Source organism: Hyla sarda, chromosome 1 (genome assembly GCF_029499605.1).
Source record: "Hyla sarda isolate aHylSar1 chromosome 1, aHylSar1.hap1, whole genome shotgun sequence".
Lineage (NCBI taxonomy): Eukaryota > Metazoa > Chordata > Amphibia > Anura > Hylidae > Hyla > Hyla sarda.
Window position 1 is genome coordinate 157,894,172 of NC_079189.1, and position 26,763 is coordinate 157,920,934.

At 41.7% G+C, this 26,763-nt stretch overlaps 1 protein-coding gene across 1 annotated transcript; it reads right to left on the reverse strand.

Annotated features, from left to right (window-relative positions):
* Positions 1–1,315: 1,315 nt before the first annotated feature.
* LOC130360721 (uncharacterized) lies at positions 1,316–25,810 on the reverse strand. Its single transcript, XM_056563286.1, has 2 exons — positions 25,788–25,810; positions 1,316–2,763 (listed from the first exon to the last, which is right to left on the reverse strand). Exons 1-2 carry the CDS (start codon positions 25,801–25,803, stop codon positions 1,907–1,909), a joined length of 873 nt encoding a protein of 290 aa, XP_056419261.1. The 5' UTR covers positions 25,804–25,810; the 3' UTR covers positions 1,316–1,906.
* Positions 25,811–26,763: the final 953 nt, after the last annotated feature.

Genomic DNA, 26,763 nt, shown 5'->3' on the forward strand with positions numbered 1-26,763 from the left:
GAAAAGAAAAAACGGCCACTCACCATATATGTCTTCTTGCTTTATTGCATAAAATACTCACATAAGAACATAGGAGAGAGGGAAGGAGCGGGGGGTACAAGCGACAACAAGCTCCGTTTCGCACTAAATGAAGTGCTTCTTCTGGCCATACTACCTACTGGAACTGCTTACCTGATATACAGGTAAGTGAGACACATTCACCAATCACCAATGTGACACCCTCACACGTGACTACTGACGTATCAGATGGGTGTTCCTTGAAATCAAAAACACACTGCGAGATCTGTCCTCTCATTTAACCCCAGAGGTCCCGTTGCATTGGTACGTATAATCCATTTTGTTTCTTTCTTCAGGAGCGTTATGTCTATTCTTTCTCCTGCTATAATTTCTACTTTTTCAAGCCCAATGAAACGTAGGACCTCTGGGTTATTATCATGCGTCTCTTTCATGTGGGACAATAAACAAGGGACAACATTCTTTCCTGTGCGTATGGAATAAAAATGTTCTCGAATATGCTTGAAGAGTTGCCTTTTCGTTTTTTCCACGTAAAAGAAATCGCATGGGCAGAATATCGCATAGACGATGTTTTTCAATCGACATGTAATTAGATGTTTTACTGTATGGAATATCGGACCTATTTGTAAATGTATTGTTGCTATCAAGTATTTACAATAATTACAGTCCCTGCAGCTATAATTACCTTGCGGTATTAAATCACCTAGCCATGTAGTTTTTTTACTCGTCTGATCTTTTTTTTCTTAGTTTGTCTCCTATTTTCTTATTTTTTCTGTAGGTGATTAAAGAATTCCTTACTGCTATCTCTTTTATTTCCTCGTCTGCCTCTAAGACGTACCAGTTTCTTCTTAAAGTCGTCTGTATAGTGTGATTTGAGGGTGAATTTTCAAAAACAAATGTAAACCGTTTTTCTTTGATGTTTTTTCTTTTCGGCTGTAACAAATCTTGTCTATTTAGTCTGTCTGCTCTTTGTCTACCTATTTTAATTAGTTCTACTGGATATGCTCTCTTTTCAGCCTAAGTTCTAGTTTGTCTGCCTGCCTCTGGTATCACTCTTCTGTAGTGTTATTTCTTTTTAATCTTAAAAATTGTCCATACGGTATTCTCTGTTTGTTGGTGTGAGCTATTGAAGTGGAGTATAATGTTCCTGGCAACTTCTTTCCTATATCCTTCTGTAACAAGTGTATTATTTCTGACCATAAGCTTAACGTCTAGGAATTCCATTACGTCTCCCCCATATTGGTAAGAGAAAGTCATATTCACTGTATTTGTGTTATTCAGGTGTTCCACGAATTCAATGAACTGCTGTTTTGTCCCGTCCATATAACCAATATGTCATCTACATATCTTGCGTAGATTTTGACATATTGTAAAAATGGATTGGTTGTGGTGTATATGTACTTATCTTCAAAAATTGCTAAAAAAAGATTAGCATAGGTACAGGAGACTGGGGTCCCCATCGGGGTCCCAGTCTCCTGCCTGTACCATTGATTCGAATGTTTAAATGTATTATTAGTAAGTACAAACTGTAGCCCTTCTGTCACGAAGTTGCCAAGCTCTGTCGATATTTCTGTAGACTGTAAATATTCTTTTATATCCTGTACACCCGCATCATGCGGGATGCGGGTGCACAGGCTATCCACATCAATTGAGCACAATTTGAACTCACTCTCCCAATGTATGTCCCTTACTAGATTTAACAGATGGCCTGTGTCTTTAATGTAAGAAGGAATTGAAACCAATAGGGGATTAAGTAACCAGTCTATATATTGCGACAAGTACTCGGTCACTGAGCCGATCCCCGTGACGATAGGTCTTCCTGGGGGTCGGCTCAGTGACTTATGTACCTTGGGCAAATGGTACCACCTAGCAAGTTTTGGAGATTCTGGCATTAGTTTCTCTGATGTTTTTCTTTAGAGAGAATACCCTTGTCCACATACTTGTGGAGAAAGGATCTTAAGTTATTTAAAATCTTAAAGGTCGGAACGGCCGCAAGGGTGGTGTATATCGCTCTATCGGATAGCTGTCTAACAGCTTCTTCATATTGTATAGTTTCCTGAATGACAATACTACCACCCTTATGACTGTTAGATCCTCCCTCTTTTTCAGGGAATTCATAGCCTGTAAATTCTGCCGGGGTCAAATTTGATATTGGTTTTGGGTATAATATAGACTTTACATCCCTAATTACAGCTTTTGAAAAAAGGTCTAGGTTACTTCCTTGGGGAATTGGAGGGGAGAATTTGGATTCTTTCCCTTTAAAAAATTTCCTACATTCCTGGGTACCTACAAGACCTTCTGTCTGGCTGTCTGAAAATTCCGTAGCTAACATTGAGACAACATTTCTATATGAGTTAGTAAATTCGCTGGGAAAAAAGCCGAGAGAGCCTATCTTAATGGGCTGTTCTCCCTCTAAAATATTATGCTCTTGTGCACCTTTATTAGAAAAGAATTTATACAAATTAATGTCTCTCATAGACTTAGCCAAGTCAAACTTGAACTGGACTTTATCGAATTTCTCTTTTAGACCAAAATTGAGTCCTTTAGACAGTAATGACAATGTATCTTCATCCAGGGGTTCATTGGTCAAATTAATCACATTTAGTTCAGGGGTCTCCAGGCTGGAACTTTGCGCTTCTTCTGTTCTTGCGCTGTTCAATTCTTTGCTGTTGTCTATTTCTCCTTCCTCTTCTCGTACTCTTCTTACTTCTTCTAAAGGGACAGCAGTTAATTGAATTCGTGGAACACCTGAATAACACAAATACAGTGAATATGACTTTCTCTTACCATTATGGGGGAGACGTAATGGAATTTCTAGACGTTAAACTTATGGTCAGAAATAATACACTTGTTACAGAAAGATATAGGAAAGAAGTTGCCAGGAACATTATACTCCACTTCAATAGCTCGCACCTACAAACAGTTAAAAAGGGAATACCGTATGGACAATTTTTAAGATTAAAAAGAAATAACACTACAAAAGAGTCATACCAGAGGCAGGCAGACAAACTAGAACTTAGGCTGAAAAAGAGAGCATATCCAGTAGAACTAATTAAAATAGGGAGACAAAGAGCAGACAGACTAAATAGACAAGATTTGTTACACCCGAAAAGAAAAAACATCAAAGAAAAAAGGTTTAAATTTGTTTTTGAAAATTAACCCTTAAATCACACTATACAGACGGCTTGAAGAAGAAACTGGTACGTCATAGAGGCAGACGGGGAAATAGAAGAGATAGCAGTAAGGAAACCTTTAATCACCTACAGAAAGAATAAGACAATAGGAGACAAACTAAGAAAAAAAGATCAGACGAGTAAAAAAAACTACATGGCTAGGTGATTTAATACCGCAAGGTAATTATAGCTGCAGGGACTGTAATTATAGTAAATACTTCATAGCAACAATAAATTTACAAATAGGTCCGCTATTCCATACAGTAAAACATCTAATTACATGTCGATCGAAAAACATTGTCTATGCGATATTCTGCCCATGCGATTTCTTTTACGTGGGAAAAACGAAAAGGCAACTCTTCAAGCGTATTCGAGAACATTTTTATTCCATACGCACAGGAAAGAATGGTGTCCCTCGTTTATTGTCCCACATGAAAGAGACGCATGATAATAACCCAGGGGTCCTACGTTTCATTGGGCTATAAAAATTATAGCAGGAGAAAGAATAGACATAACGCTCCTGAAGAAAGAAACAAAATGGATTATACGTACAAATGCAATGGGACCTCTGGGGTTAAATGAGAGGACAGATCTCGCAGTGTGTTTTTGATTTCAAGGAACACCCATCTGATACGTCAGTAGTCACATGTGAGGGTGTCACATTGGTGATTGGTGAATGTGTCTCACCTGAGTTGTCACCTGTATATCAGGGAAGCAGTTCCAGTAGGTAGTATGGCCGGAAGAAGCGCTTCATTTAGTGCGAAACCATAATCCTGTGGCTAGCTTTTTGTGAACTGGTATTTCCTGTTTCAGTTTTCTTTTTTGATTACAAATCCCACAATTCCATTTTCCTCCCTCCCACACATCAGCCACCCCACCCATTGAAACAGAAATGAGTTGCATCCATTCAAAGACCTGTGGTTTTTAATCAGGGTGCCTACAGCTGTTGCATTAGTTGCAGATTGATCTCTCCCCCACCAAGCGATCACTTCACCCATTGAAGCAGACATGCTCCCTGTCATCAGCTGACTAGTGAGTCAGGTCTCGGCCACATTGCAACCTGGGAAAAATCTGAGACAACAGTTATTTTGTATGCTGGTAGAAATAAATATTGGAGTGAAAATCACAGAAGAATTGTGAGAAAACAGTCACACACAGGTACAGACACTATATTATGAACTACACTAACTTTACAGCCCCTGTAGCATAGTCAAATAAAAAAAAATTCTTGGAATACCACTTTAATTTCTCTGGCTTTTTCAGCTTCAGCTTTTGTTAGCCAATAGCTCCTAGGGTGTGTCTATTTAATGTCAGCCCAGTCTAGCCTCTGGGCTGGTGATTGACTTCATTTGGACTTCATTACATCTTGCTACTGCCATGCTGCTAATGGAGGCTTTGGGTGAAACTCTTCTTATTTGAGCTTTTAATCTTCTATTTATGTTTTAACATGCTCTTTGTATTTTCTGGTTTTAGCCTATGTGAGGTGGCATGTTTACAGTGGATTTTAATCTGTGTTTGTATAGTCGGTTTTAGGATTTGTATATCCTTTCTGCTATGTTTCTGTCCACACTGTGTTTTCTCTTGTATCCGTTTATGTGAATCTTACTGGGCCAGCATCCTGTCCACACTGGTGAGTGTGCCGCTGGCCAGTAGTCTATTTGGATTTATTATTAATGGCTACGTTTGTGTGTCCAGTGTGAACAGTGTCCTATGTTAGATCCCTGTTACCACTCCATGGGACTCCTTGTCTACTGGGGGTGTTAGGAGGGATTGCTATTCCTGTCTTGTGTTCAGTGTGAACAGTGTTCTATAATTATATCATGTTGTATCCGTTTTTCTGAGTTGTAACTAGGCATCCCTGTTACCTGTCCATGGTATATTGTTATTCCTACATCTACTGGAGGTGTTCTGATGGGATTGCGATTATTCCTGTCTTGTGTTCAGTGTGAGCAGTGTTCTATAAATATATCCTGCGTATGCTTGCATCCCTATTACCTGTCCATGGGAACTTTGTGTCTACTGGAGGTTTGCATAGGTAATGCATATATTCCTATTTAGCGATAGATCCCGTTTACCTGTCCGTATTCAGATTTATCTGTTTTCCTGTCTAGTGTTTTGAACTCTATATGTTTATTAAATCTTTATTCAGATCTTTGGAGTTCTGTACATGACTACTGATCTATAGTGTCCTCTGTTTACAAGCATGGATCTATAGTGTACTCTGTTCATGACCACGGATCCATAGTGTCAAAAAAAGTCACCGTATTTGGATTTCTGATTAGTGTATCAAAACAAATGTAGAATCCCAAAAAAAAAACACTAAAACTTAACATTTAATGAAAACTATTAAAAGAATCCTACTTGGATCCAAGTAGGATTCTTATAATAGTTTTAATTAAAGGGGTACTCCGGTGAAAAACTTTTATATTTATTTTTTTAAATCAACTGGTGCCAGAAAGTTAAACAGATTTGTAAATTACGTCTATTAAAAATCTTAATCCTTCCTGTACTTATTAGCTGCTGAATACTACAGTGGAAATTCTTTTCTTTTTGAAACACAGAGCTGTCTGCTGACATCATGAGCACAGTGCTCTCTGCTGACATCTCTGTCTATTTTAGGAACTGCCCAGAACAGCATATGTTTGCTATGGGGATTTCCTTTTACTCTGGCAGTTCCTAAAATGGACAGAGATGTCAGCAGAGAGCACTGTACTCGTGATGTCAGCAGACAGCTCTGTGTTTCAAACGGAAAAGAATTTCCACTGTAGTATTCAGCAGCTAATAAGTACAGGAAGGATTAAGATTTTTTAATAGAAGTAATTTACAAGTCTGTTTAACTTTCTGGCACCAGTTGATTTAAAAAAAAAAGTTTTTCACCGGAGTACCCCTTTAAATGTTAAGTTTTAGTGTTTTTTTTTTGGATTCTACATGATCCATAGTGTCCCCTGTGCTCCTCACTGATCTGTGTCCTCTGAACTTAACCTGTTATAGAGTACTATGTTCCTGTTATTTTTCTGGTTTGTGACCGACTATTTATTAGTATGTGTTTTTATTAGGCCCCTGCACTTTAGTTCAGGGAGGGACCGGCGCCCAGTTGTCGATCCACCGGTTAGGGTGGATGGGCAAGTAGGCAGGGAGAGCGGTTTTAGGGTCAGTTTATGGCTCACTCTCCCTGTCCCCTGGTCGGTCCCTAACAGTTCTGTCGGAAACTGTTCAGACCTGAGCTCCACTGCAGGAACTGGTGGTGGGATTGGGCCAGGTTGCGATACCTGCTGCTGTTGTTGTTGCAAGGCCAATAGCTGTTGCATCATAGCAGACAGTTGGGTAAGTTGCTGCACCTGTTGCGCCAATTGCTGGGACTGACATACCACAACGGAGGAAAGATCCGCAACTTCAGGCAGGGGTACCTCAGCGGGATCCATGGCCGGATCTTACTGCACCACTCATGTTTCAGTAGACTGGAATACTGATGATAGTCGATCAGCTGGACCTGTGTGGTAGATGACTCGGACCTTACCAGGGAGTGGAGTCTAAGGTGCCACTGGTTTTCACCAGAGCCCGCTGCAAAGGGGGATGGACTTGCTGCGGCAGGCGGCACCCAGGTCGCTACCCCTGGCACAGCTCGGCCACACAGGTGGCTGAGGAGATTCAAGGCACAGGTGGGATAAGGAAACTCATGGTCTGGATAGCAGGAGGTCAGGGCAGGCGGCACAGTAGCGTATTCAGGAACGTAGCAAATAGTCAGTAGGCAGGCTGCAAAGGAGCAAGGTCAGGTCACGGAGCAAGGGTATGATACACGGCAAGGCAATACACAGGATTGCTTTCTCTAAGGCTCTAGGGCAACAAAGATCCAGCAGGGAAGTGTGGGAGGTGGAGGAATTTATCCATGAGCCACAGGTGTTACTTGACTAATGGGCGCACTGGCCCTTTAAATCTTAAAGCTCTGGCGTGCATGCGCCCTAAGGGACCGGGACCCACGCGCCGGAGCAGAGAGGCAGAAGCAGGGGCAGGAGAAGCATCAGCTGAGATTCGCATGCGAGCCCGTCCCGCGATGCGAATCCCAGCCCCACCGGCAGCAGCAGGTAACGGGACCATTCGCTCACCCCCAGCGTGTGCGGCCGAAGCGCATAATGTAACAATATCCTAGAACAATGTGCAGTCTGGTGCACACAACATCTACCTTGTTACTAGCCTATCGGTCCTTAGTCATAGATAGTGTGAAACATACCGCTCAGCAGGGTATATGGGAAATGCGCACATGCAGTAAAATATACATTTAAGCAAAAAAACTAAAAAGACATGAAAAAAATTAGCTAAAATTTTTTGTATATAAAAAACATATGGTACAGGCACAGTTTTGACATACTTTGGGATTAAAGTACATGGGTACATCAGTGTTTATATCTGGAGGTTTTCCAAGCATAGATCTCAACCATGCATTATTGACATGGTGGATATTTAACCCATATATGGCCCCTATCTTGCTGTGTACCATGAACCTTGTGACTGTAAACAACTGCATGAAACATATATACTGTATGTATCAAATATATATTAATATTTACAAGCATTTATAGATTTTTTCTAACTACCCTTGAGTTTGCTATCAGCATATTAATGTCATGGGGTTAACCAGTTTGTTTTCATTCTTCATTTTGCTGTCCTGAACACAAATAAGTTATGTTGTCATCAAAGCAAGACCATAACAAAGGGAGCTGAGGTAGACTTTCCATGGTTGTAAAGGGCAGGTAAATTGTATAAATGTATGTAGTGTATATATATATATATATATACTCTCATTGACACAAATAATAACAACGTACCAAGAAGTTGTTGGAATCAAATATAATTTTATATGTGTGACTGTAATGATGATAACAAAAGGGACACCACATTCTCACATTGGGGTAGATTTATCATTGCCTTTCTGACATTTTTTGGGCTGTAATTTGGTGCAAAATTTTTGTGCAGTTAGTTTTGTGCAAAAATTTTGCACAATTTCAAATTAGACACTTTCTGCAAACCTGACCGTGAAATGCAGTAAATCATTATTAACATTGCAATAGAAGATATTTACTATGTGCGTCTTTAAAAAAAAAAGGCAGCAAAAAAAAAAATAAAATGCAAATTCATACCGTCTGCCTTGCCTTAGAAAAGTAACACCCTACAGCAAGTTCTTAGGTGATTTTTTATTTGTGAACAATTTATCAAACTCTGTGCCCCTTATTAATAAGTTTGGCGCAAGTAAGCCAAAAACACTGCAAAAAAAAAAAAAGGCAGGAGGAATGACTGCACACAGACACCCATGATAAATCTTTCCCATACTGTATACCCCTATAACAATTAAAATACTTAAATTATCCCAACACATCTGGACTATCGTATTTATCGGGGTATACCACGCACCGGCCTATAACACGCACCCTCATTTTACCAAGGATATTTGGGTAAAAAAAGTTTTTTACCCAAATATCCATGGTAAAATGAGGGTGCGTGTGTGCGCGTGTATACCCCGATATACCCCCAGGAAAGGCAGGGGGAGAGAGGCCGTCGCTGCCCGCTTCTCTCCCCCTGCCTTCCCTGGGGTCTAGAGCCATGCTGCCGGCCCTTCTCTCCCCCTGGCTAGCGGCGCCGCTGCCCGTTCTGTCCCCCTGACTATCGGGTCCGCACTGCTGCAGGCCTCCGGCGCGCGTCCCCTGCGTCGTTGCTATGCACGGCGCGGCGCACTGACGTCATGCGCCGCGCCGTGCATAGCAACGACGCAGGGGACGCACACCGGAGGCCTGCAGCAGCGCGGACCCGACCCAGGTAATTATGCCACTGGGGATGGGGGAGGCAACCTGTCAGCGGCGCCGGCAATGGGTGCCGCTGCCCCTTCTCTCCCCCTGGCTGTCGGCGCCGCTTCTCTCCCCCTGGCTATCGGCGCCGGCAGTGGGGCGCCGGCACCGATAGTCAGGGGGACAGAACGGGCAGCGGCGCCGATAGCTAGGGGGAGAGAAGGGCCAGCAGCAGGGCTCTAGACCCCAGGGAAGGCAGGGGGAGAGAAGCGGGCAGCGACGGCCTCTCTCCCCTGCCTTTCCTGGGGGTGTATCGGCGTATAACACGCACATAGACTTTAGGCTAAAAATTTTAGCCTAAAAAGTGCGTGTTATACGCCGATAAATACGGTATATGAAGCAATAAATACAATGCATATTTATTATCAAACAAAATACTGTGAGCACAGGGAGCAGTAGACATATTTACATACCAAAGGTCTGTACAACATCCGAACAAAAATGTTGTGTGGAGTATGGATGGGTAAGGATCATTCATGTAGTTTAATTGTTATAGGGGTGCATGTGAGCATGGGGTGTTGCTTTTTTCCCTTGTGGTGGGACCCCCTCTTTTTTAGATTTTTTATACTCTACATGCATTTGTGGTGTCACGGTACCGTATTGCATACCGTAACTAGTGTAGTTGTCCCCAAAGTCAGAGTAACTACGCTCAGGTATGGTCCCCCAGGTGGGACAGCCCCTAGTCATCTCTTCTCAACTCTAATTCTATGCTGTTAATACATGTATCCATTTGGTAATAATGTATATTTAATATAATGTATAGTACTTACCTTGTTAAGCGTCGCAGGACCTTCGGTCATGTGACCATGTTAATATCCTCTATGGTATGTTAGCGGACCTTTGGAGGTCCTTGGGTAACGTGTTGCCCACAATCCTTTGTAATGGTGATTGACACAAGTATGGACCAATTACCATTAGTCCAGCCCCTGCCCATACAAGGGAGCTGTAGCCAATTATCGCTCTCTTGGGTTGCTGCTCTCGTGGATGCCGGAATAGCAGGACAGATCTGCGCAACTTGCAAAGACACGCTAGGCCCGAAAACCTACCAGCCTCAGCGGAACTTAAACCGTGAGTTCTAAACTACCCCCGCTAAAACTAGCATAACTACTGGACCACAACTAATCCCCTAAATCCAGTGGAACAGCTCATGTTATCTTAAAGACTCTAAATAGATTGACAAAGTCCCAACCTTTGTCCATCTCCAAAGAAAGATTGCATGTATAGCAACTGTTCTGGTTATGAAGCTTGCATAAAATCTTCAGTAAAAGTTACAACTGTTTCAGCAAACTCTCCGGTTGTGGACATTCCATTATTATCTACCTCCCTATTGCTCTTGGGAATGGTGGCGGTAGGACAAACATTACTGAGGAGCCCTCACCCTGGCATCACGAATAGCAAGGGTTAACAAGCCACCGCACAGCTACACTCCCCAAACCCAACTCCCCCAGGCTATCACACATTTTTAGTGACTTTATTAAAACTGATGTTTTAACGTGTCATTTAAGTGACTCCATTTTTTATTTTTTTGGTTTATTGATATGTAGGGGTTCACCAATAAAGCAATAGGAATTAGTGATGTTTATTAGTAATAGAAATATATTTACATTACCACACCTGTTATGCCTGTTTTGAATACTTGACTATAATGTAACAATTTTGCTTATAAGGGTACTCCGATGGAAACCTTTTTTTTATTTTTTATAATCAACTGGTGCCAGAAAGTTAAACAGATTTGTAAATTGCTTCGATTAAAAAAATCTTAATCCTTCCAGTTCTTATTAGCTGCTGAATACTACGGAGGAAATTCTTATCTTTTTGGAACAGAGAGCTCTTTGCTGACATCATTACCACAGTGCTCTCTTCTGACATCTCTGTCCATTTTATGAACTGTCCAGAGTAGGAGAAAATTGCCATAGAAAACATATGCTGCTCTGGACAGTTCCTAAAATGGACAGAGATGTCAGCAGAGAGCACTGTGGTCATGATGTCAGCTGAGAGCTCTGTGTTCCAAAAAGAAAATAATTTCCTCTGTAGTATTCAGCAGCTAATAAGTACTGGAAGGATTAAGATTTTTTTAATAGAAGTATTTTACAAATCTGTTTAACTTTCTGGCACCAGTTGATAAAAAAAAAGTTTTCCACCGGAGTACCCCTTTAAAGGGGAATTCCAGCCCTAAATCTTTCCTCTGTTCACTATGTCTCTTAGGTATCTCTGAGGCTACCACAGACAATAAATGGACCAACCCACTGCTCCATTATGAAGGAAAAATCAGGGCTTCCTTCTAAAAATTGCAGGATTTAAGACTCCCACAGTCAGATTCTTTTCTGTGTGTAGAGGATACATTTTTGGGTTGGAATGCCCCTTTAAATCATGGGGCCGACCTAGTAATGTTAAAAGCATCTAGGACAGAATTGTTGAAGATTTTCTGCACAAACTTTGTGCATGTAAAATCTGCAGTAAATTCCAGTGCCATTTTAGATCAATACAGTATATAGCTATACCTTTAACCATGAGATTCCATTAGTAATCATATACCAACATAAAATAAATCAGGAGCAGTATAAATAAAATACAATGTAGTGATGAAAAAAGACCTTTGACACAGATAGCAGTCACACTCCACTGTGGACTAGTTGACACCAGCCCCGCTATTTAAACAACGATGTAGAAACTCTTCACTAGGGATAACCTGGAATCCATACAAAAAAACATAAGTCAAGAGTACAAACATAGAATTCTACACAATAACAAAATTGGCAAATAGATGTGTGGCACTGCCCCACCGTGTGTTTGCATAACCAGAGGGCACCTCACATCATAATCCACAAGTATGGTTTTTAATTATAGGTTTTTAAGTAAGAGGAAATCTTCAGGAAAATCCACACCTTTTTCTTAGGCCCCTTTCGCACTATAAAAATACTTCCGTTATGAACGCCCGTTATACGGCCGGTACAAAATCACTAACAGGTGTTAGAAAATCCCATTATAGTCTATGGGATTTTTCTAATAGCCATTTTAACCCGTTATCGCCCGTTATGACCAACGGCCGTTATTTTGTGACGGGCGATTGTAATGGGAGAATTAGTGCATGCACTATTTCTCCCGTTCATTAATAACGGGCGATAACGGGTTAAAGCGGCTATTAGAAAAATCCCATAGACTATAATGGGATTTTCTAACGCCCGTTAGTGATTTTGTACCGGCCGTATAACTGCCGATTTCCTAACGAGCGTTCATAACGGAAGTCAAATGCCCATGCCTTACAGATTTGCTGCTATGGATTTCCCTGCAGATACTGGTGAATTTACTGTGTAAAATTCCAGCAGCAAATTCATCTATTTAACCTAAGGCTATGTTCACACACTGTTTTTGAGTCTCATTTTGTGGCTCCAAAAATTGGCTGTATTTTTTATTGCTCATTTTTGGCTATTTTTTTTTGTAAATATATATTTTTTATTTTTTGGTGGTGGGGGGATACAGTAAAGGCTATAGTCTAAAACATGCTATTTTTATCAAAATTTAAATATGAACAAAAAAAAGGACCACACAAGGAAGTGTTGTAATCTGATGGAGACATTGCTGGGAAACCCTCCTGTATGGGGGCGAGCATTGTCCTGCTGAATGGGGGCGAGCATTATCCTGCTGAGATCTGGCAGTTAGATGTCCTACCATAAGGGCTCCCCAGATCTTCATACCATGAGAGGTAAATCCACAAGAGATGAATTTTCTGCAAACATGTCTCACAGCAAATCCACAATAGCAAATCCATAACAGAACGCATGGATTTTGCTAAGAAATTGGTGTGGATTTCCCACTGCAAATTTTCCTGTAGATTTTCTTAAAAGCTTCCAACATACATAATAAATGTGTCTATCGGTCTCCATTGCCCATCTGAGGCTACAAGAGTGTCTGCTATGACTCTGTTTGGTGTAGGTTATACTGCCATTAAAAGGGCATAGATTAGTGTAGTAGACTACACTATTTCACACCACGGCATCCTGCATTATATCCTATGATTGACCCTATTACAGATGCCACTGTACGGCATTGGGAAGCGTCATTGCTTTTTTATACTATATAAGACAACTCATGGCAGAGGGAGTTGCTGCCTCCACCCCAACAACTGTGACCCCTTTCTCCTGCTAAGACCCAGGCAGAACATCAGGATTCAGAGAGCTTCCCCTCTCCTGAAGCTTTGTCCGGGAACTCCTGCAGCCCAGGCAAAGTCCAGTGACCTAACTATCCATTTATGTTATGTGCCTCTATATAAACAGCTGTCAATGAACTCCAAGACTTGTACAGAAGGAAAGGAGGCTGTATGGGCAATGTATCCCACTCTATGCACATATCGATAAGTTAGAGACTTCTGTTAGAGATATATATTGGGAAACTTCACAACATTTAGGCCACACGTACATACCTCAAATAGAATGTATGTACAATGGACATAGTCTTATTTGACAAAGAAAAACAATGTTCTTGAGGGCACTTATCTTCAAATAAGTAATATCTTATCTTCAGTAATATCTAAGTAGTCTCAGATAAAGACTCAGCTTAACTAAGAACAAAAACAAACTGTCCACCTTCTAAAATCAATCCATGCTATTGTATAGCAGCAGTACAAATTCCTGTGCTACACACCAACTCTTACGTAATGGGAAGTAAGAAGTAACTGGTACAGATATAAAGGAGTAGAATGTCCGCTTTATTTACATGGTGTTATTATCTCGATAAACCGCTGATACTCCACTGGGATTAGACTGAAGGTCAGAACTGCGTCCCCAAACAAACATTAACTTCCAAATCAGCAATGTTCAGAATAAGCTCAATGTTCGGTCTGGTCATTTATTGTCAGTACTGCATGTACTATCTAATTAAGCTGTATATGCACAAGATGTCTTGTACTGTGCTTTTAGACAGTTTCATGCGAATATAGTCTAACCATTGTTTTTATTTCTCATTCAGGTCACTGAAGGAAAAACATCATAAAAGACAAAAGGACCGGTATAATATATTGAAAAAATACAGAAAGCTCTAAATCCAAAATTTTATTTATACAAATCTTATTCACGTATACGTGTAAAGGGGGTGGTCTCATGCCCACTAACAGAATCTGTTATACAGTATATGAAATTAAGAAATGTTTACTAATGCCTTCCTTGTGTGTTACGTTACATAACATAGAGCTCACTTTTTTTTAAACTTTTTTTTTGGGGGGGTTGGGAAAGCTAGGTCTCCCTATTTTATTTTTTATAACCAGCCAGATAATAATAATTATTTATATAGTGACACAGATTCCACAGTGTTGTACACTCAAAACAAGCAGTAGCAGGCTGGTGTTGCCAGGGAGGCAAGGGCCATTTTGTTTGTTCTCCCCAGCCTTAATAATGCAGAGTTCAGAGCGCTCAGCTTAGAGAGGGGTGCAAGGAAGCAGTACCCAGCGATTTATATAGATCGTTGGGTAGTATGTGTCTCCAAAATAGATATGTAGCGATCACAGCATCATTAGTTAACTTTTTCCTGGCTGGGCAGAAGGTATATAATGTATACCTCCTGCTGAGCCACAGCTGCACCTGTGGGCACAGCTAGCTCAGAACTCCCGTAATAAGAGTGAGGGGAAACTGGGCTCCTTCACAGTATACAGAGGTGCACTCTGCACCACTGTATATTGTACAGCTAGCACACATAAGTAGTGATGCTATGCATTGCTGCATATGTACTAAAACTCTGTGAGCAGGGGGGCGCGCTGCATCTGATCCGTGGAGTAATACATACCATGCATAGCTAAAACCAGCATGTCACGGCTAGTTATATGTGGTCCGGGGTGGCATCTGCGCAAAAGTTTTGGACTTTTTTTTTATTAGATAATCTTTTTTAATAGTTTTTCAGTTTTACGAAGGAACAAACATTCCATGTATGTCTGATATGCAGAACCCGAGTATCAATCCAATGGACCCATATCATCTCAAACTTTCTGTCCGCAAGGTGCTTTTTAGATACCTTTATCCAATCTAATGAGCACATTAGGTCTAGCAATCAATTTGTCAACTGAGACTGTGGAAGGTCTGATCCAATGTTTGGCAATTAGCTTCCTTACCTGATAAAGAATCCTCTCTATACCAATTTTAATACCTTCTGTTACATCACCCTCACCTACCAGGCCAAGATGACATTTAATTGGACCTGTTGGAAGAACAACACTATATAGCCGTCTAATCAATAGAAGCAAAAGGGGTGCAAACGGGCATTCCCACATTAAAGGAAGTAAAGGGAAGGAAATGAGTCTCCTCCACCCAATATCGGGGAAAGCAGGAGTTTGGCCGCAGGCAAATGTGATGCAAATTAGGATTAGAAATGTGATGCACTTTATGTATGACATGGATATGAGACATAGATATGAGATAAGCAGTGCACTTCAGCCAATTGAGATGTAATCGCCAGGGCTCTAGACCATTGCTCCTCCATCAAAGATCCTACATCTCTCTCTTATTGACTTCTAAGAAAAAGATGATAGCACTCATGGAAGACATCCAGCAGATTATTGTAAACAAGAGAAATAACCACTTTCATATTAGTGGACTCCAGAACCCAATCCATCCTGCCAACAGAAGGAAGGCCATGCAAAAGAGACTGAACCTCCACAGCATGCCTCAACTTCAGATTTATTTTTTCAAATGCTGAATGTAAAAAAAAAAAAAAAAATCCTCATGCATTTGAGCAAAACTCTTAAACACTGTCCCATCATATAATTGCCCCAATTGAGGTACACCATTTTCCTCCCAAAATTGCTCTTCTTCTAATAAGGTAAGCTCTGAGACCCGAGTTGTTCCATAATGAAGTTCCAATAACCAGAACAGTGCAGAAGTTGTTTAAACATCTAAAAGTGTGTGACTTACACTGATACACTGATTTTAGCCTTGATACATGACCCCCTTCATCTCTTTGTGAGAACCCTCAAGCTTCTGTGCATTGTGTAAATTGGTAGGAAAATGCCATGCACTGAGTACCTCTGTGAGGTAAAAAGTCATCTTGAGTTCGAGGAAGTTATATTAAACTGTGGGGGGAAATTTTCAACATTGTACACCTATAATGTAGCATAGAATAGCTGGAAATTTATCTCTAAGCTCTCTGTTTTATGTCAGATGTGTGACATCCAACTAAATGGGCATGGTTAAGAGTGAAATGGGGCATGACTAGAGAACTAGCATATAATGCAGCTGAAAACTACATTAGCTCAGAACTAGTATAGATTTCAAAGTGCGTCGCATGGGGCAGCCGATGCAGTGTCTGATGCATTTTAAAAAATCGGCTAAATCTTAAGACTGCAGGATTTTACTAAACATCTGGGTGTGAGATTCCGGTTTTAGTAAATTCCTCTCGTGTTGCCATTATTCTTTTTGCACTCACCATCTGATCCCTCAACCTGACAGAGCCAGACCCATAAATCATTTAGTTATACTTACCATTCCTTTGAGATTTAAAGCCCTTTTACATGGACATAAAGCTTTCCAGTACGAGCGCCGATTGACTATGTACAAGTCGGTGCTTATTAAAAGGAGCCTTTTGATTGCCCAATAATTGGCAGCAAATAGTTGCCCAAACTATTGCTCAACCTAAAAGATTTAATTATCCACCGAACAAGATGATTTACTTGTTCATTGGTTGAGCGCTATGCCTTTTACAGAGGCAATACATGGCTCATTTAGCCAGTTTGTCCTGTGTACAAGGCCATCTACATTCTAAGGCCATCTAACATTCTATGTACTAAGCTAAATTCCTTAAAGCACTAAAGACCTTTATCTTAATTTGTTTAAAGTCCAACTACAGTTGTAGCAGAGTTAAAAGTCAAACTTGAAGCATTAACACAGTTAACATGCTACATTTCTAGCTATACCAGAGCACTGGTTACTCAGTTAGTTTTCCTGTTATGTTAAAGGGGTTATCCAACAATTTGTTAACATTTTTTATTCATGCCCGAGCTGCCGCAATTAAAATAATAAACTTTAACTTAACTTTAGCCACATCCCCGGTGACGCCAATATTGGTATTCCCAACTTTGGCCCCAGTCTTCATTCGGCTTCTGGGGCCGACACATAACATTGTGCTCAATTAATGCCCAGCGGCAGCGATGTCCAGTCCATTACATCACACTGCAGCTCCGCCTATCCCTGGCCGAGGCAGTATAATGCTGGGGCTGACAATTAGCTGAGCGCAGTGCTACGTGTCGGCCCCAGTAGCCAAAAAAAGACTGGGATCAGAGTATTGGAGACCGATATTGGTGGAAGGTATTTTTAAGTTTATTATTATTATTGCAGCAGCCCAAGCAGAAAAAAAAATAGCTGGAAAACACCTTTATAGTATAAACATTTCTGTACAACCCATGTGGTAGTGATGGCAGCCATATTGCTTTTTGATAATTAAGTCGAAAAAATATTCTATTTTCATTATAAGGAATAACTGGAATAGCCTGTTGTTTTTGCATTATGCAGAACAGTAAATGATATCTAAACCTCGCTTACTGCAGCTTGTGCAGCTGGCGGATATTCTGGTAAAACAAATACAGACTTTTGACATCCAGCAGTACTCAATAGTTTTTTTTACACTACAGTGGACTATGATTAGTAAATAACCTATATGTGCCAAAGGTAAACCAGATAAGGTTTGAATAGCTGCCATGCTCTGATTCACTAATATTCACTTCATGCCAATATGCTTCCACATAGTATTTTTATGTGTTTGTCAATTTTAGTCATTTAATCTAATTTCAGGGTCATTCTGTTTTATATGTTAATTTTTCAACATCAGAATAACTGGAAATAACCTGAAAAGCTAAGTTTTACTGCTTACTGTTTCACATTTTGACAGACCTTTCATATCCATACATATTAATCTGCGACTATTGTTTTGTCATTAGAGGGGGGACCCTATACATTTATTTTAAATAACTAAATAATTTTAAACAAATGCATGGGGTTCTCCATCTTTTCCTTAACCAGCCAAGAACAAAGCAGCAGCATCCTAGTAGTACCAGGGTGGAAAAAGCCACTTATTTTGTCCCTATCCAGCTTAATAATACCAGCCTGCTACTGCTCCAGTCCTGAAAGGTAATTTTTGACAGTCTAGGACTGCCAGTAATTGACTCTTCCCCAGCATGCCTGGTGGCAGTGGGTAATACAGAGAGTGGCTAGCACTAAGCCCCAGCTTTTTAATAGATGCCTTCTATTAGACACCTCCACTACTAAGCCAAGTAGCAAGAAAAAACAAAAAAGACAACACACTAGTGACATTTATCTAACTTATATAAGAACTTAACTATTTTATAAATAAAAATGAGAAAATCCGACATAGTCCTCTGGATACAGTTATCTGAAAATAAAAAAAAGGAAAAAAATGTTAGTAAATTAATGGTGCTCTTCATGACTGCAGCTAGAGCATGATGTTGCAAATTGCAGGAGGGAACAGGACTTCAAATGTTTAATTTAGCAAGTCCCAGATCTGCCTGAAGTAAGTATATATGGCAAGTATATATATATATATATATATATATGTATATAGTGTTGCCACCAGTTATATAGAGTAAAATGTTACCCTAAAAGTTCCCCTTAAGTTCCCATAGAGGATTAGGACACCTGGTATTTTAATAGGGGGTTCTGCCTTCTATAGTAAGCAGCAATATGCATAGATCGCTGCTTACTATCTGACCCCAAAGGAGTTAAGTGGCGAAGCTATGCGTTGCAACTTAACCCCTTCCTCGCAGGTACAGGTGCTGACCACTTGTGTCAGGGGTAGTTTAGGCAAAAACATACTGAAACCAGAACAGTTTGTGACACCACTATATTAGTAAGTTATATATCTTGTGGTGTTAGTTTATTTAAAAACAATTCTCTGAATACCAGAATACCCCTTTAAAAAGGTTCTGCAGCTTTAGTGTTCATTTTAATAATGTTTTCATTTTCAACAGTTTGTTATAGACCTTAAATAAAAGTTAGCACTGTATGGCTTCTGGTGTAGTTTTGTATAAAACATCACACAAACAAATTTTTCTCCAAAGGATTGGGGATAAGATATCTGATCGCTGGGTGTCCGGCACCCTGGCATTCTGAACATTTATGTTCAGAATGCCAGCTTTGTGCGGCTATGGTCTGGATGTCACGCCCCCTCCATTCATGTCTATGGGAAGGGGCATGAAGGCTGTGGTTGACCATAGCCATCAAGTTCCCTTCCATAGACGTGAATGGAGGGGGTGAAGCGAGATGTCTTTAACACAGCGCCCCACAGCAGGCAGTCTGAATGTAAATGTTCAGAAAAGCGGGGTTACGGGCCGGAGACTGTGGGGGGTCCCAATGGCCGGACCCCCCCCCCGCGATCAGATATCTTATCCCCTATCATTGCCCCTTTAAAGTAAACTGCACCACTGTTGTGTACATAGAGTTAAAAATACTGCATGTAGGTAACCATGATGCAGTTGTAGCTGCACTCTATCTATTAAAGCACAAACATAATTATCTGTTACTATTGTCATGATGCCTGAATGTAATTCAACCAGTCTGTCAAGTAAATCCTGCCATATGTGTTAATGTAAACAAACAGCATTAGACAGATGCATGCATTTCTTGTACAGTTACCTTTTATTGTAAAATGATGTCACTTTTAGTTGTGGATTTCTTATTCATTTAAAAAAAAAATTAAATAAAAAAGGGGGGAGACTGATCCTAGAAATGGAGGTTCTGGCTTTCTCAAAGGAAAAAGATAAACTGCTGTCATTTGGTATTGTACCTGGGTTTATGAATGGAACACCCTATGAACAGTGTTTACAAATAAAACAAACACTTGTTGTTTTTATTTTTGACTTCTAGCTTTGTCATCACCTTTACATTAAGTCATCTGATAATCATTTCCTTTACATGTTGACAGGACATCATTAGGATAGCTGAATGACAGAATATGTTTGTATTGTGAGGGCTGTCATGTGGTTTGTCTTGATGTCAGATGACTTAATAATAATAAGGTATATATTTGATCTTTTATAGATAGCACTCTATCATTTTAAGTAGCATAACAAATGTCATTCAATAAACAAATGATAGCAAAAATGCAGCAAATTGTTTACAACTGTTTGATACCGTATGTACATGGACATTACAAAACAACAAACTATGAAACTTTTATTGGTTAAAGGGTTAGGCTGCTTTCACACTATAAAGTTCTTCCATTTTAAAGAGCTGTTATAATGTTCTGTTATGAAAACCCTTAAAAACGGCCGTTAAACGGCTGTTACAAGATTTCATACAGCCAACAAAATCCGATAAAAGTCTATGGGATTTTTACATTATTCGTTTTAACCCATCATAGCACGTTATTAATAATGGACATTATTTTGTGATGGGAGAAAAATAGTGCATGTACCGCTTTTCTTCCGTCACAAATAACATGACGGGTGAAAATGGATAATATAAAAATCCCATAGACTTTAATAGGATTTTGTAATGGCTGTTTATCTGCTGTTTTTAAGGGTTTTCATAACGGAACATTATCACGGCTCTTTAAAATGGAAGAACTTTATGTTTTTATAGTGTGAAAGCAGCCTTAGGGTGCATTCACACCACGTTTTGTACATACGGGTGCCGGGGGAGGGGCAAACCGGACGCTCCTGTACCCCGGCCGGATCAGCCTGTGACTCCATTTACTTTAATGACCCGAGCAGAGTCAAACGGTGACTCCGGTCGGCTCAGTTTTGACCCGTATGCGGCTTCCTGACTGGACCTAAAACCGTAGTTTACTACGGTTTTAGGTCCAGTCCAAAACTGCATACGGGTCAAAACTGAGCCGACCGGAGTCACCGTTTGACTCCGCTCGGGTCATTAAAGTAAAGGGAGTCACGGGCTGATCCGGCTGGGGTACGGGAGCGCCCGGTTTGCCCCTCCCCCGCCGGCACCCGTATGTACAAAACGTGGTGAGAATGCACCCTTACTCTGTGAAACTGATCTTATCCCCTAGGATAGGGATAAGTGTCAGATTGCTGCTAGGACCTCCCACATTCTTCTGTAAGGTGCCCATCCTATTTACTCATCCCCGACACGCTCCAACTCCCATCTTCCGAGACAAGCGCAAGTGGCAAACTCCTTAGCCAATCACCAGCCACAGTGATGTCCAGCCTCAGCCGGTGATTGGCTGAGCGGCCCGTGACTTGCACTAAGAGAGTGAGGGCCGGAGCACGCTGAGGACGAGTAATTGCAGCGGGTCTCAGCAGTCAGACCTCCATGATCAGACACTTATCTTCTATTATGTTCCCTGAGTACCCCTTTAAGTTCAAAATCCCATTAACGCAATTCAGGTTATTTTAAATAACTGTTTTATTTCTATTGCCACTGTCTTTTGTGGGTTTGCCACAGTTTTTCCTCACTGACTTTAAATCGTTTGGATTTTAACATAACTTGCTGATTGACTGTAGACTTAAAACATCCAAGTGGTCCGCAATTAAAGGGGTTGTCCCATATTACTGTTTCGCCTTTCCAGCCACCTCCTACCTGTTTGTAGCTGCAAGAGGTGGTTGGGAAAGCCTTTTATGACCTTATGGGGGTCACAAAATGTAATACAAAAAGTATATATACAGTGGAGCAAAAAGTATTTATTCAGCCACCAAATGTGCAAGTTCTCCCACTTAAAAAGATGAGAGAGGCCTGTAATTTTCATCATAGGTATACCTCAACTATGAGAGACCTAATGAGAAAAAAAATCCATAAAATCACATTGTCTGATTTTTAAAGAATTAATTAGAAAATTATGGGGGAAATTAATTATTTGGTCACCTACAAACAAGCAAGATTTCTGGCTATCACATACCTGTAACTTCTTCTTTAAAGGGTTACTCCAGTGGAAAATATTTTTTTTTATCAACTGGTGCCAAAAAGTGAAACAGATTTGTTAATTACTTCCATTAAAAAATTCTAATCCTTCCAGTACTTATTAGCTGCTGAATACTACAGAGGAAATTCTTTTCTTTTTGGATTTCTTTTCTGTCTGTCCACAGTGCTCTCTGCTGACACCTCTGTCCATTTTAACAACTGTCCAGAGTAGCATATGTTTGCTATGGGGACTTTCTTCTGTTCTGGACAGCACCTGATACAGACAGTGGTGTCTGCAGAGAGCATTCTGGTCAGACAGAAAAGAACAACTCAACTTTAGCAGCTGATAAGTACTGGATGGATTAAGATTTTTTTTAATAGAAAAAATTTACAAATCTATTTAACTTTCTGGCACCAGTTGATTTGAAAAAAAAAAAGTTTTCCAATGGAGTACCCCTTTAAGAGTCTCCTCTGTCCTCCACACGATACCTGTATTCAGGGCGACCATCAGGGGGAACAGCCAGTACCACATTAAGGGGGAGCTGCACCCCCCTGCAGAAGCCCCAGCCCAGAAGCAGAAGACAGCTGTTAAAACATTGGTCTCCTGCTTCCACTGGCAGCTGTGACCCAATACTTACTGCCACCTGTCCTCTCCTCCCTGTATGTGCGGAGGCTCTTACAGGCAGCAACAGTTGTTATGGGGGTGATAAGAGGTGCAGGGGGGGTGTTATGGGGGTGATGAGAGGTGCAGGGGGGGGTGTTATGGGGTGATAAGAGGTGCAGGGGGGGTGTTATGGGGTGATGGGAGGTGCAGGGGGTGTTATGAGGGTGATGAGAGGTGCAGGGGGGGTGTTATGGGGGTGATAAGAGGTGCAGGGGGGGTGTTATGAGGGTGATAAGAGGTAAAGGGGGGTGTTATGAGGGTGATAAGAGGTGCAGGGGGGGTGATAAGAGGTGCAGGGGGGGTGTTATGAGGGTGATAAGAGGTAAAGGGGGGTGTTATGAGGGTGATAAGAGGTGCAGGGGGGGGTTTATGGGGGTGATAAGAGGTGCAGGGGGGGTATTATGAGGGTGATAAGAGGTGCAGGGGGGTGTTATGGGGGTGATAAGAGGTGCAGGGGGGGTGTAATGAGGGTGATAAGAGGTGCAGGGGGGTGTTATGAGGGTGATGAGAGGTGCAGGGGGGGTGTTATGAGGGTGATGAGAGGTGCAGGGGGGGTGTTATGGGGGTGATAAGAGGTGCAGGGGGGTGTTATGAGGGTGATAACAGGTACAGGGGGGTGTTATGAGGGTGATAAGAGGTGCAAGTGGGTGTTATGAGGGTGATAAGAGGTGCAGGGGGGTGTTATGAGGGTGATAAGAGGTGCAGGGGGGTGTTATGGGGGTGATAAGAGGTGCAGGGGGGGTGTTATGAGGGTGATAAGAGGTGCAGGGGGGGTGTTATGGGAGTGATAAGAGGTGCAGGGGGGGGTGTTATGAGGGTGATAAGAGGTGCAGGGGGGTGTTATGGGGGTGATAAGAGGTGCAGGGGGGGGTGTTATGAGGGTGATAAGAGGTGCAGGGGGTGTTATGGGGGTGATGAGAGGTGCAGTAGGGGTGTTATGGGGGTGATAAGAGGTGCAGGGGGGGTGTTATGAGGGTGATAAGAGGTGCAGGGGGGGTGTTATGGGGGTGATAAGAGGTGCAAGGGGGGTGTTATGAGGGTGATAAGAGGTGCAGGGGGGTGTTATGGGGGTGATGAGAGGTGCAGTAGGGGTGTTATGGGGGTGATAAGAGGTGCAGGAGGTGATAAGAGGTGCAGGGGGGTGTTATGGGGGTGATAAGAGGTGCAGGGGGGGGTGTTATGAGGGTGATAAGAGGTGCAGGGGGGTGTTATGGGGGTGATAAGAGGTGCAGGGGTGGTGTTATGGGGGTCATGAGAGGTGCAGGGAGGGGTGTTATGGGGGTGATGAGAGGTGCTCCCCCTGCACCTCTCCTCATCACCCCCCCATAACCCCCCCTGGTTATAGCAGTATTTTATTCAGGGTACAGTGTATGGCAGTATTATATTCAGGGTACAGTGTGGGGCAGTATTATATTCAGGGTACAGTGTGGGGCAGTATTTTATTTAGGGTACAGTGTGGGGCAGTATTTTATTTAGTGGGTACAGTGAATAGCAGTATTATATTCAGGGTACAGTGTGTGGCAGTATTATATTCAGGGTACAGTGTGGGGCAGTATTATATTTAGTGGGTACAGTGTATAGCAGTATCCTATTCAGGGTACAGTGTATGGCAGTATTATATTCAGGGTACAGTGTATGGCAGTATTATATTCAGGGTACAGTGTGTGGCAGTATTATATTCAGGGTACAGTGTGTGGCAGTATTATATTCAGGGTACAGTGTGTGGCAGTATTATATTTAGTGGGTACAGTGTATAGCAATATTATATTCAGGGTACAGTGTGTGGCAGTATTATATTTAGTGGGTACAGTGTATAGCAGTATTATATTCAGGGTACAGTGTGTGGCAGTATTATATTTAGTGGGTACAGTGTATAGCAATATTATATTCAGGGTACAGTGTGTGGCAGTATTATATTTAGTGGGTACAGTGTGTAGCAGTATTATATTCAGGGTACAGTGTATAGCAGTTTTATATTCAGGGTACAGTGTGTGGCAGTATTATGTTCAGGGTACAGTGTGTGGCAGGATTATATTTAGTGGGTTAAGTGTATAGCAGTATTATATTCAGGGTACAGTGTGGGGCAGTATTTTATTTTGGGTACAGTGTGGGGCAGTATTATATTCAGGGTACAGTGTGGGGCAGTATTATATTCAGGGTACAGTGTGGGGCAGTATTATGTTTAGTGGGTACAGTGTATAGCAGTATCATATTCAGGGTACAGTGTATGGCAGTATTATATTCAGGGTACAGTGTATGGCAGTATTATATTCAGGGTACAGTGTGTGGCAGTATTCTATTCAGGGTACAGTGTGTGGCAGTATTATATTCAGGGTACAGTGTGTGGCAGTATTATATTTAGTGGGTACAGTGTATAGCAGTATTATATTCAGGGTACAGTGTGTGGCAGTATTATATTTAGTGGGTACAGTGTATAGCAGTATTATATTCAGGGTATAGTGTGTGGCAGGATTATATTTAGTGGGTACAGTGTGTAGCAGTATTATATTCAGGGTACAGTGTATAGCAGTTTTATATTCAGGGTACAGTGTGTGGCAGTATTATGTTCAGGGTACAGTGTGTGGCAGGATTATATTTAGTGAGTTAAGTGTATAGCAGTATTATATTCAGGGTACAGTGTGGGGCAGTATTTTATTTTGGGTACAGTGTGGGGCAGTATTATATTCAGGGTACAGTGTGTGGCAGTATTATATTCAGGGTACAGTGTGGGGCAGTATTATATTCAGGGTACAGTGTGGGGCAGTATTATATTCAGGGTACATTGTGGGGCAGTATTATATTCAGGTTGCAGTGTGTGGCAGTATTATATTTAGTTGGTACAGTGTGTGGCAGTATTATATTCAGGGTACAGTGTGTGGCAGTATTAATTTTAGTTTGGACAGTGTGTGGCAGTATTATATTCAGGATACAGTGTATAGCAGTATTATGTTCAGGGTACAGTGTGTGGCAGGATTATATTTAGTGGGTACAGTGTATGGCAGGATTATATTTAGTGGGTACAGTGTATGGCAGTATTGTATTCAAGGGTACAGTGTGTAGCAGTATTATATTCAGGGTACAGTGTATAGCAGTATTATATTCAGGGTACAGTGTTTGGCAGTATTATGTTTAGTGGGTACAGTGTACAGCAGTATTATATTCAGGGTACAGTGTGGAGCAGTATTCTATTCAGGGTACAGTGTGGGGCAGTATTATTTTTAGTGGGTACAGTGTATAGCAGTATTCAGGGTACCTTGTGGGGCAGTCATTTATTTAGGGTACACTTTCTGGCAGGGTTATAATGATTACTGTCTTCATACAGAGGATGAGGATCTGCTGACAGTGAGGAGCCAATGATGTCTGGATGTCAGACTCTGCAGAGAAGATGGAGCTGGAGGAAGACCTGGTCTCTGGACCTGATGAAGAAGAAAAGATAACAGAGAAGATATCACTCAAGGCAGAAGACGTCACTCAGGTCACTGATATCATTGTGTATTCTCCTGACTGTCCCATCAGAGCTGTAGTCACTTGTAAGTTCTGCAGTGATGATGGGTAAAACTGTCCAATCTGTGTCTCTCCAGCTGTTACAAAACTTCAACTCCCATTGCCAGAGGCTCTCCAGACATGATGGGAGTTTTAACTTTCCAACAGCTGGAGAACCACTTCAACCGAGGTGATCGGTGGGGGCCTCAGCAGTAATACCCCCACCAGGGGGTATGGGTAGGCAACACTGCTGCACCTAATGTGGGGGGAACACTGCCTGCCTAATGTGGGGGGAACACTGCCTGCCTACTAAGGGGGAACACTGCCTGCCTAATGTGGGGAACACTGCCAACCTAATGTGGGGAGAACTATGCTGCACCTAATGTGGGGGGAACACTGCTGCACCTAATGTGAGGGGAACACTGCTGCACCTAATGTGCATCGCATCGACGTTCGCTCACGTTGCGCTCCCAGAATTCAAGGGCCGGCGTTACTATGTCCTGACGCCAGCCCTAGAGCGTGACGTGCGTGAACATCAAAGGGGGGGGGGGGCCTCCATGTCCATTTTGCTTGGGGCCCCCAAATTCCTTCAAACGGCCCTGAGTAGAGCGATTAACTGCCGAACATCGGGCTGTGTATGGGATGGCAGAGGATCTTCAGTGATGTCATTATCATGTGATCACTCACATGGGTGGGAGGAGCCTGGCTGCTGTGCTGTGGAGGCATAGGAAAAAGTTCCAGTATAG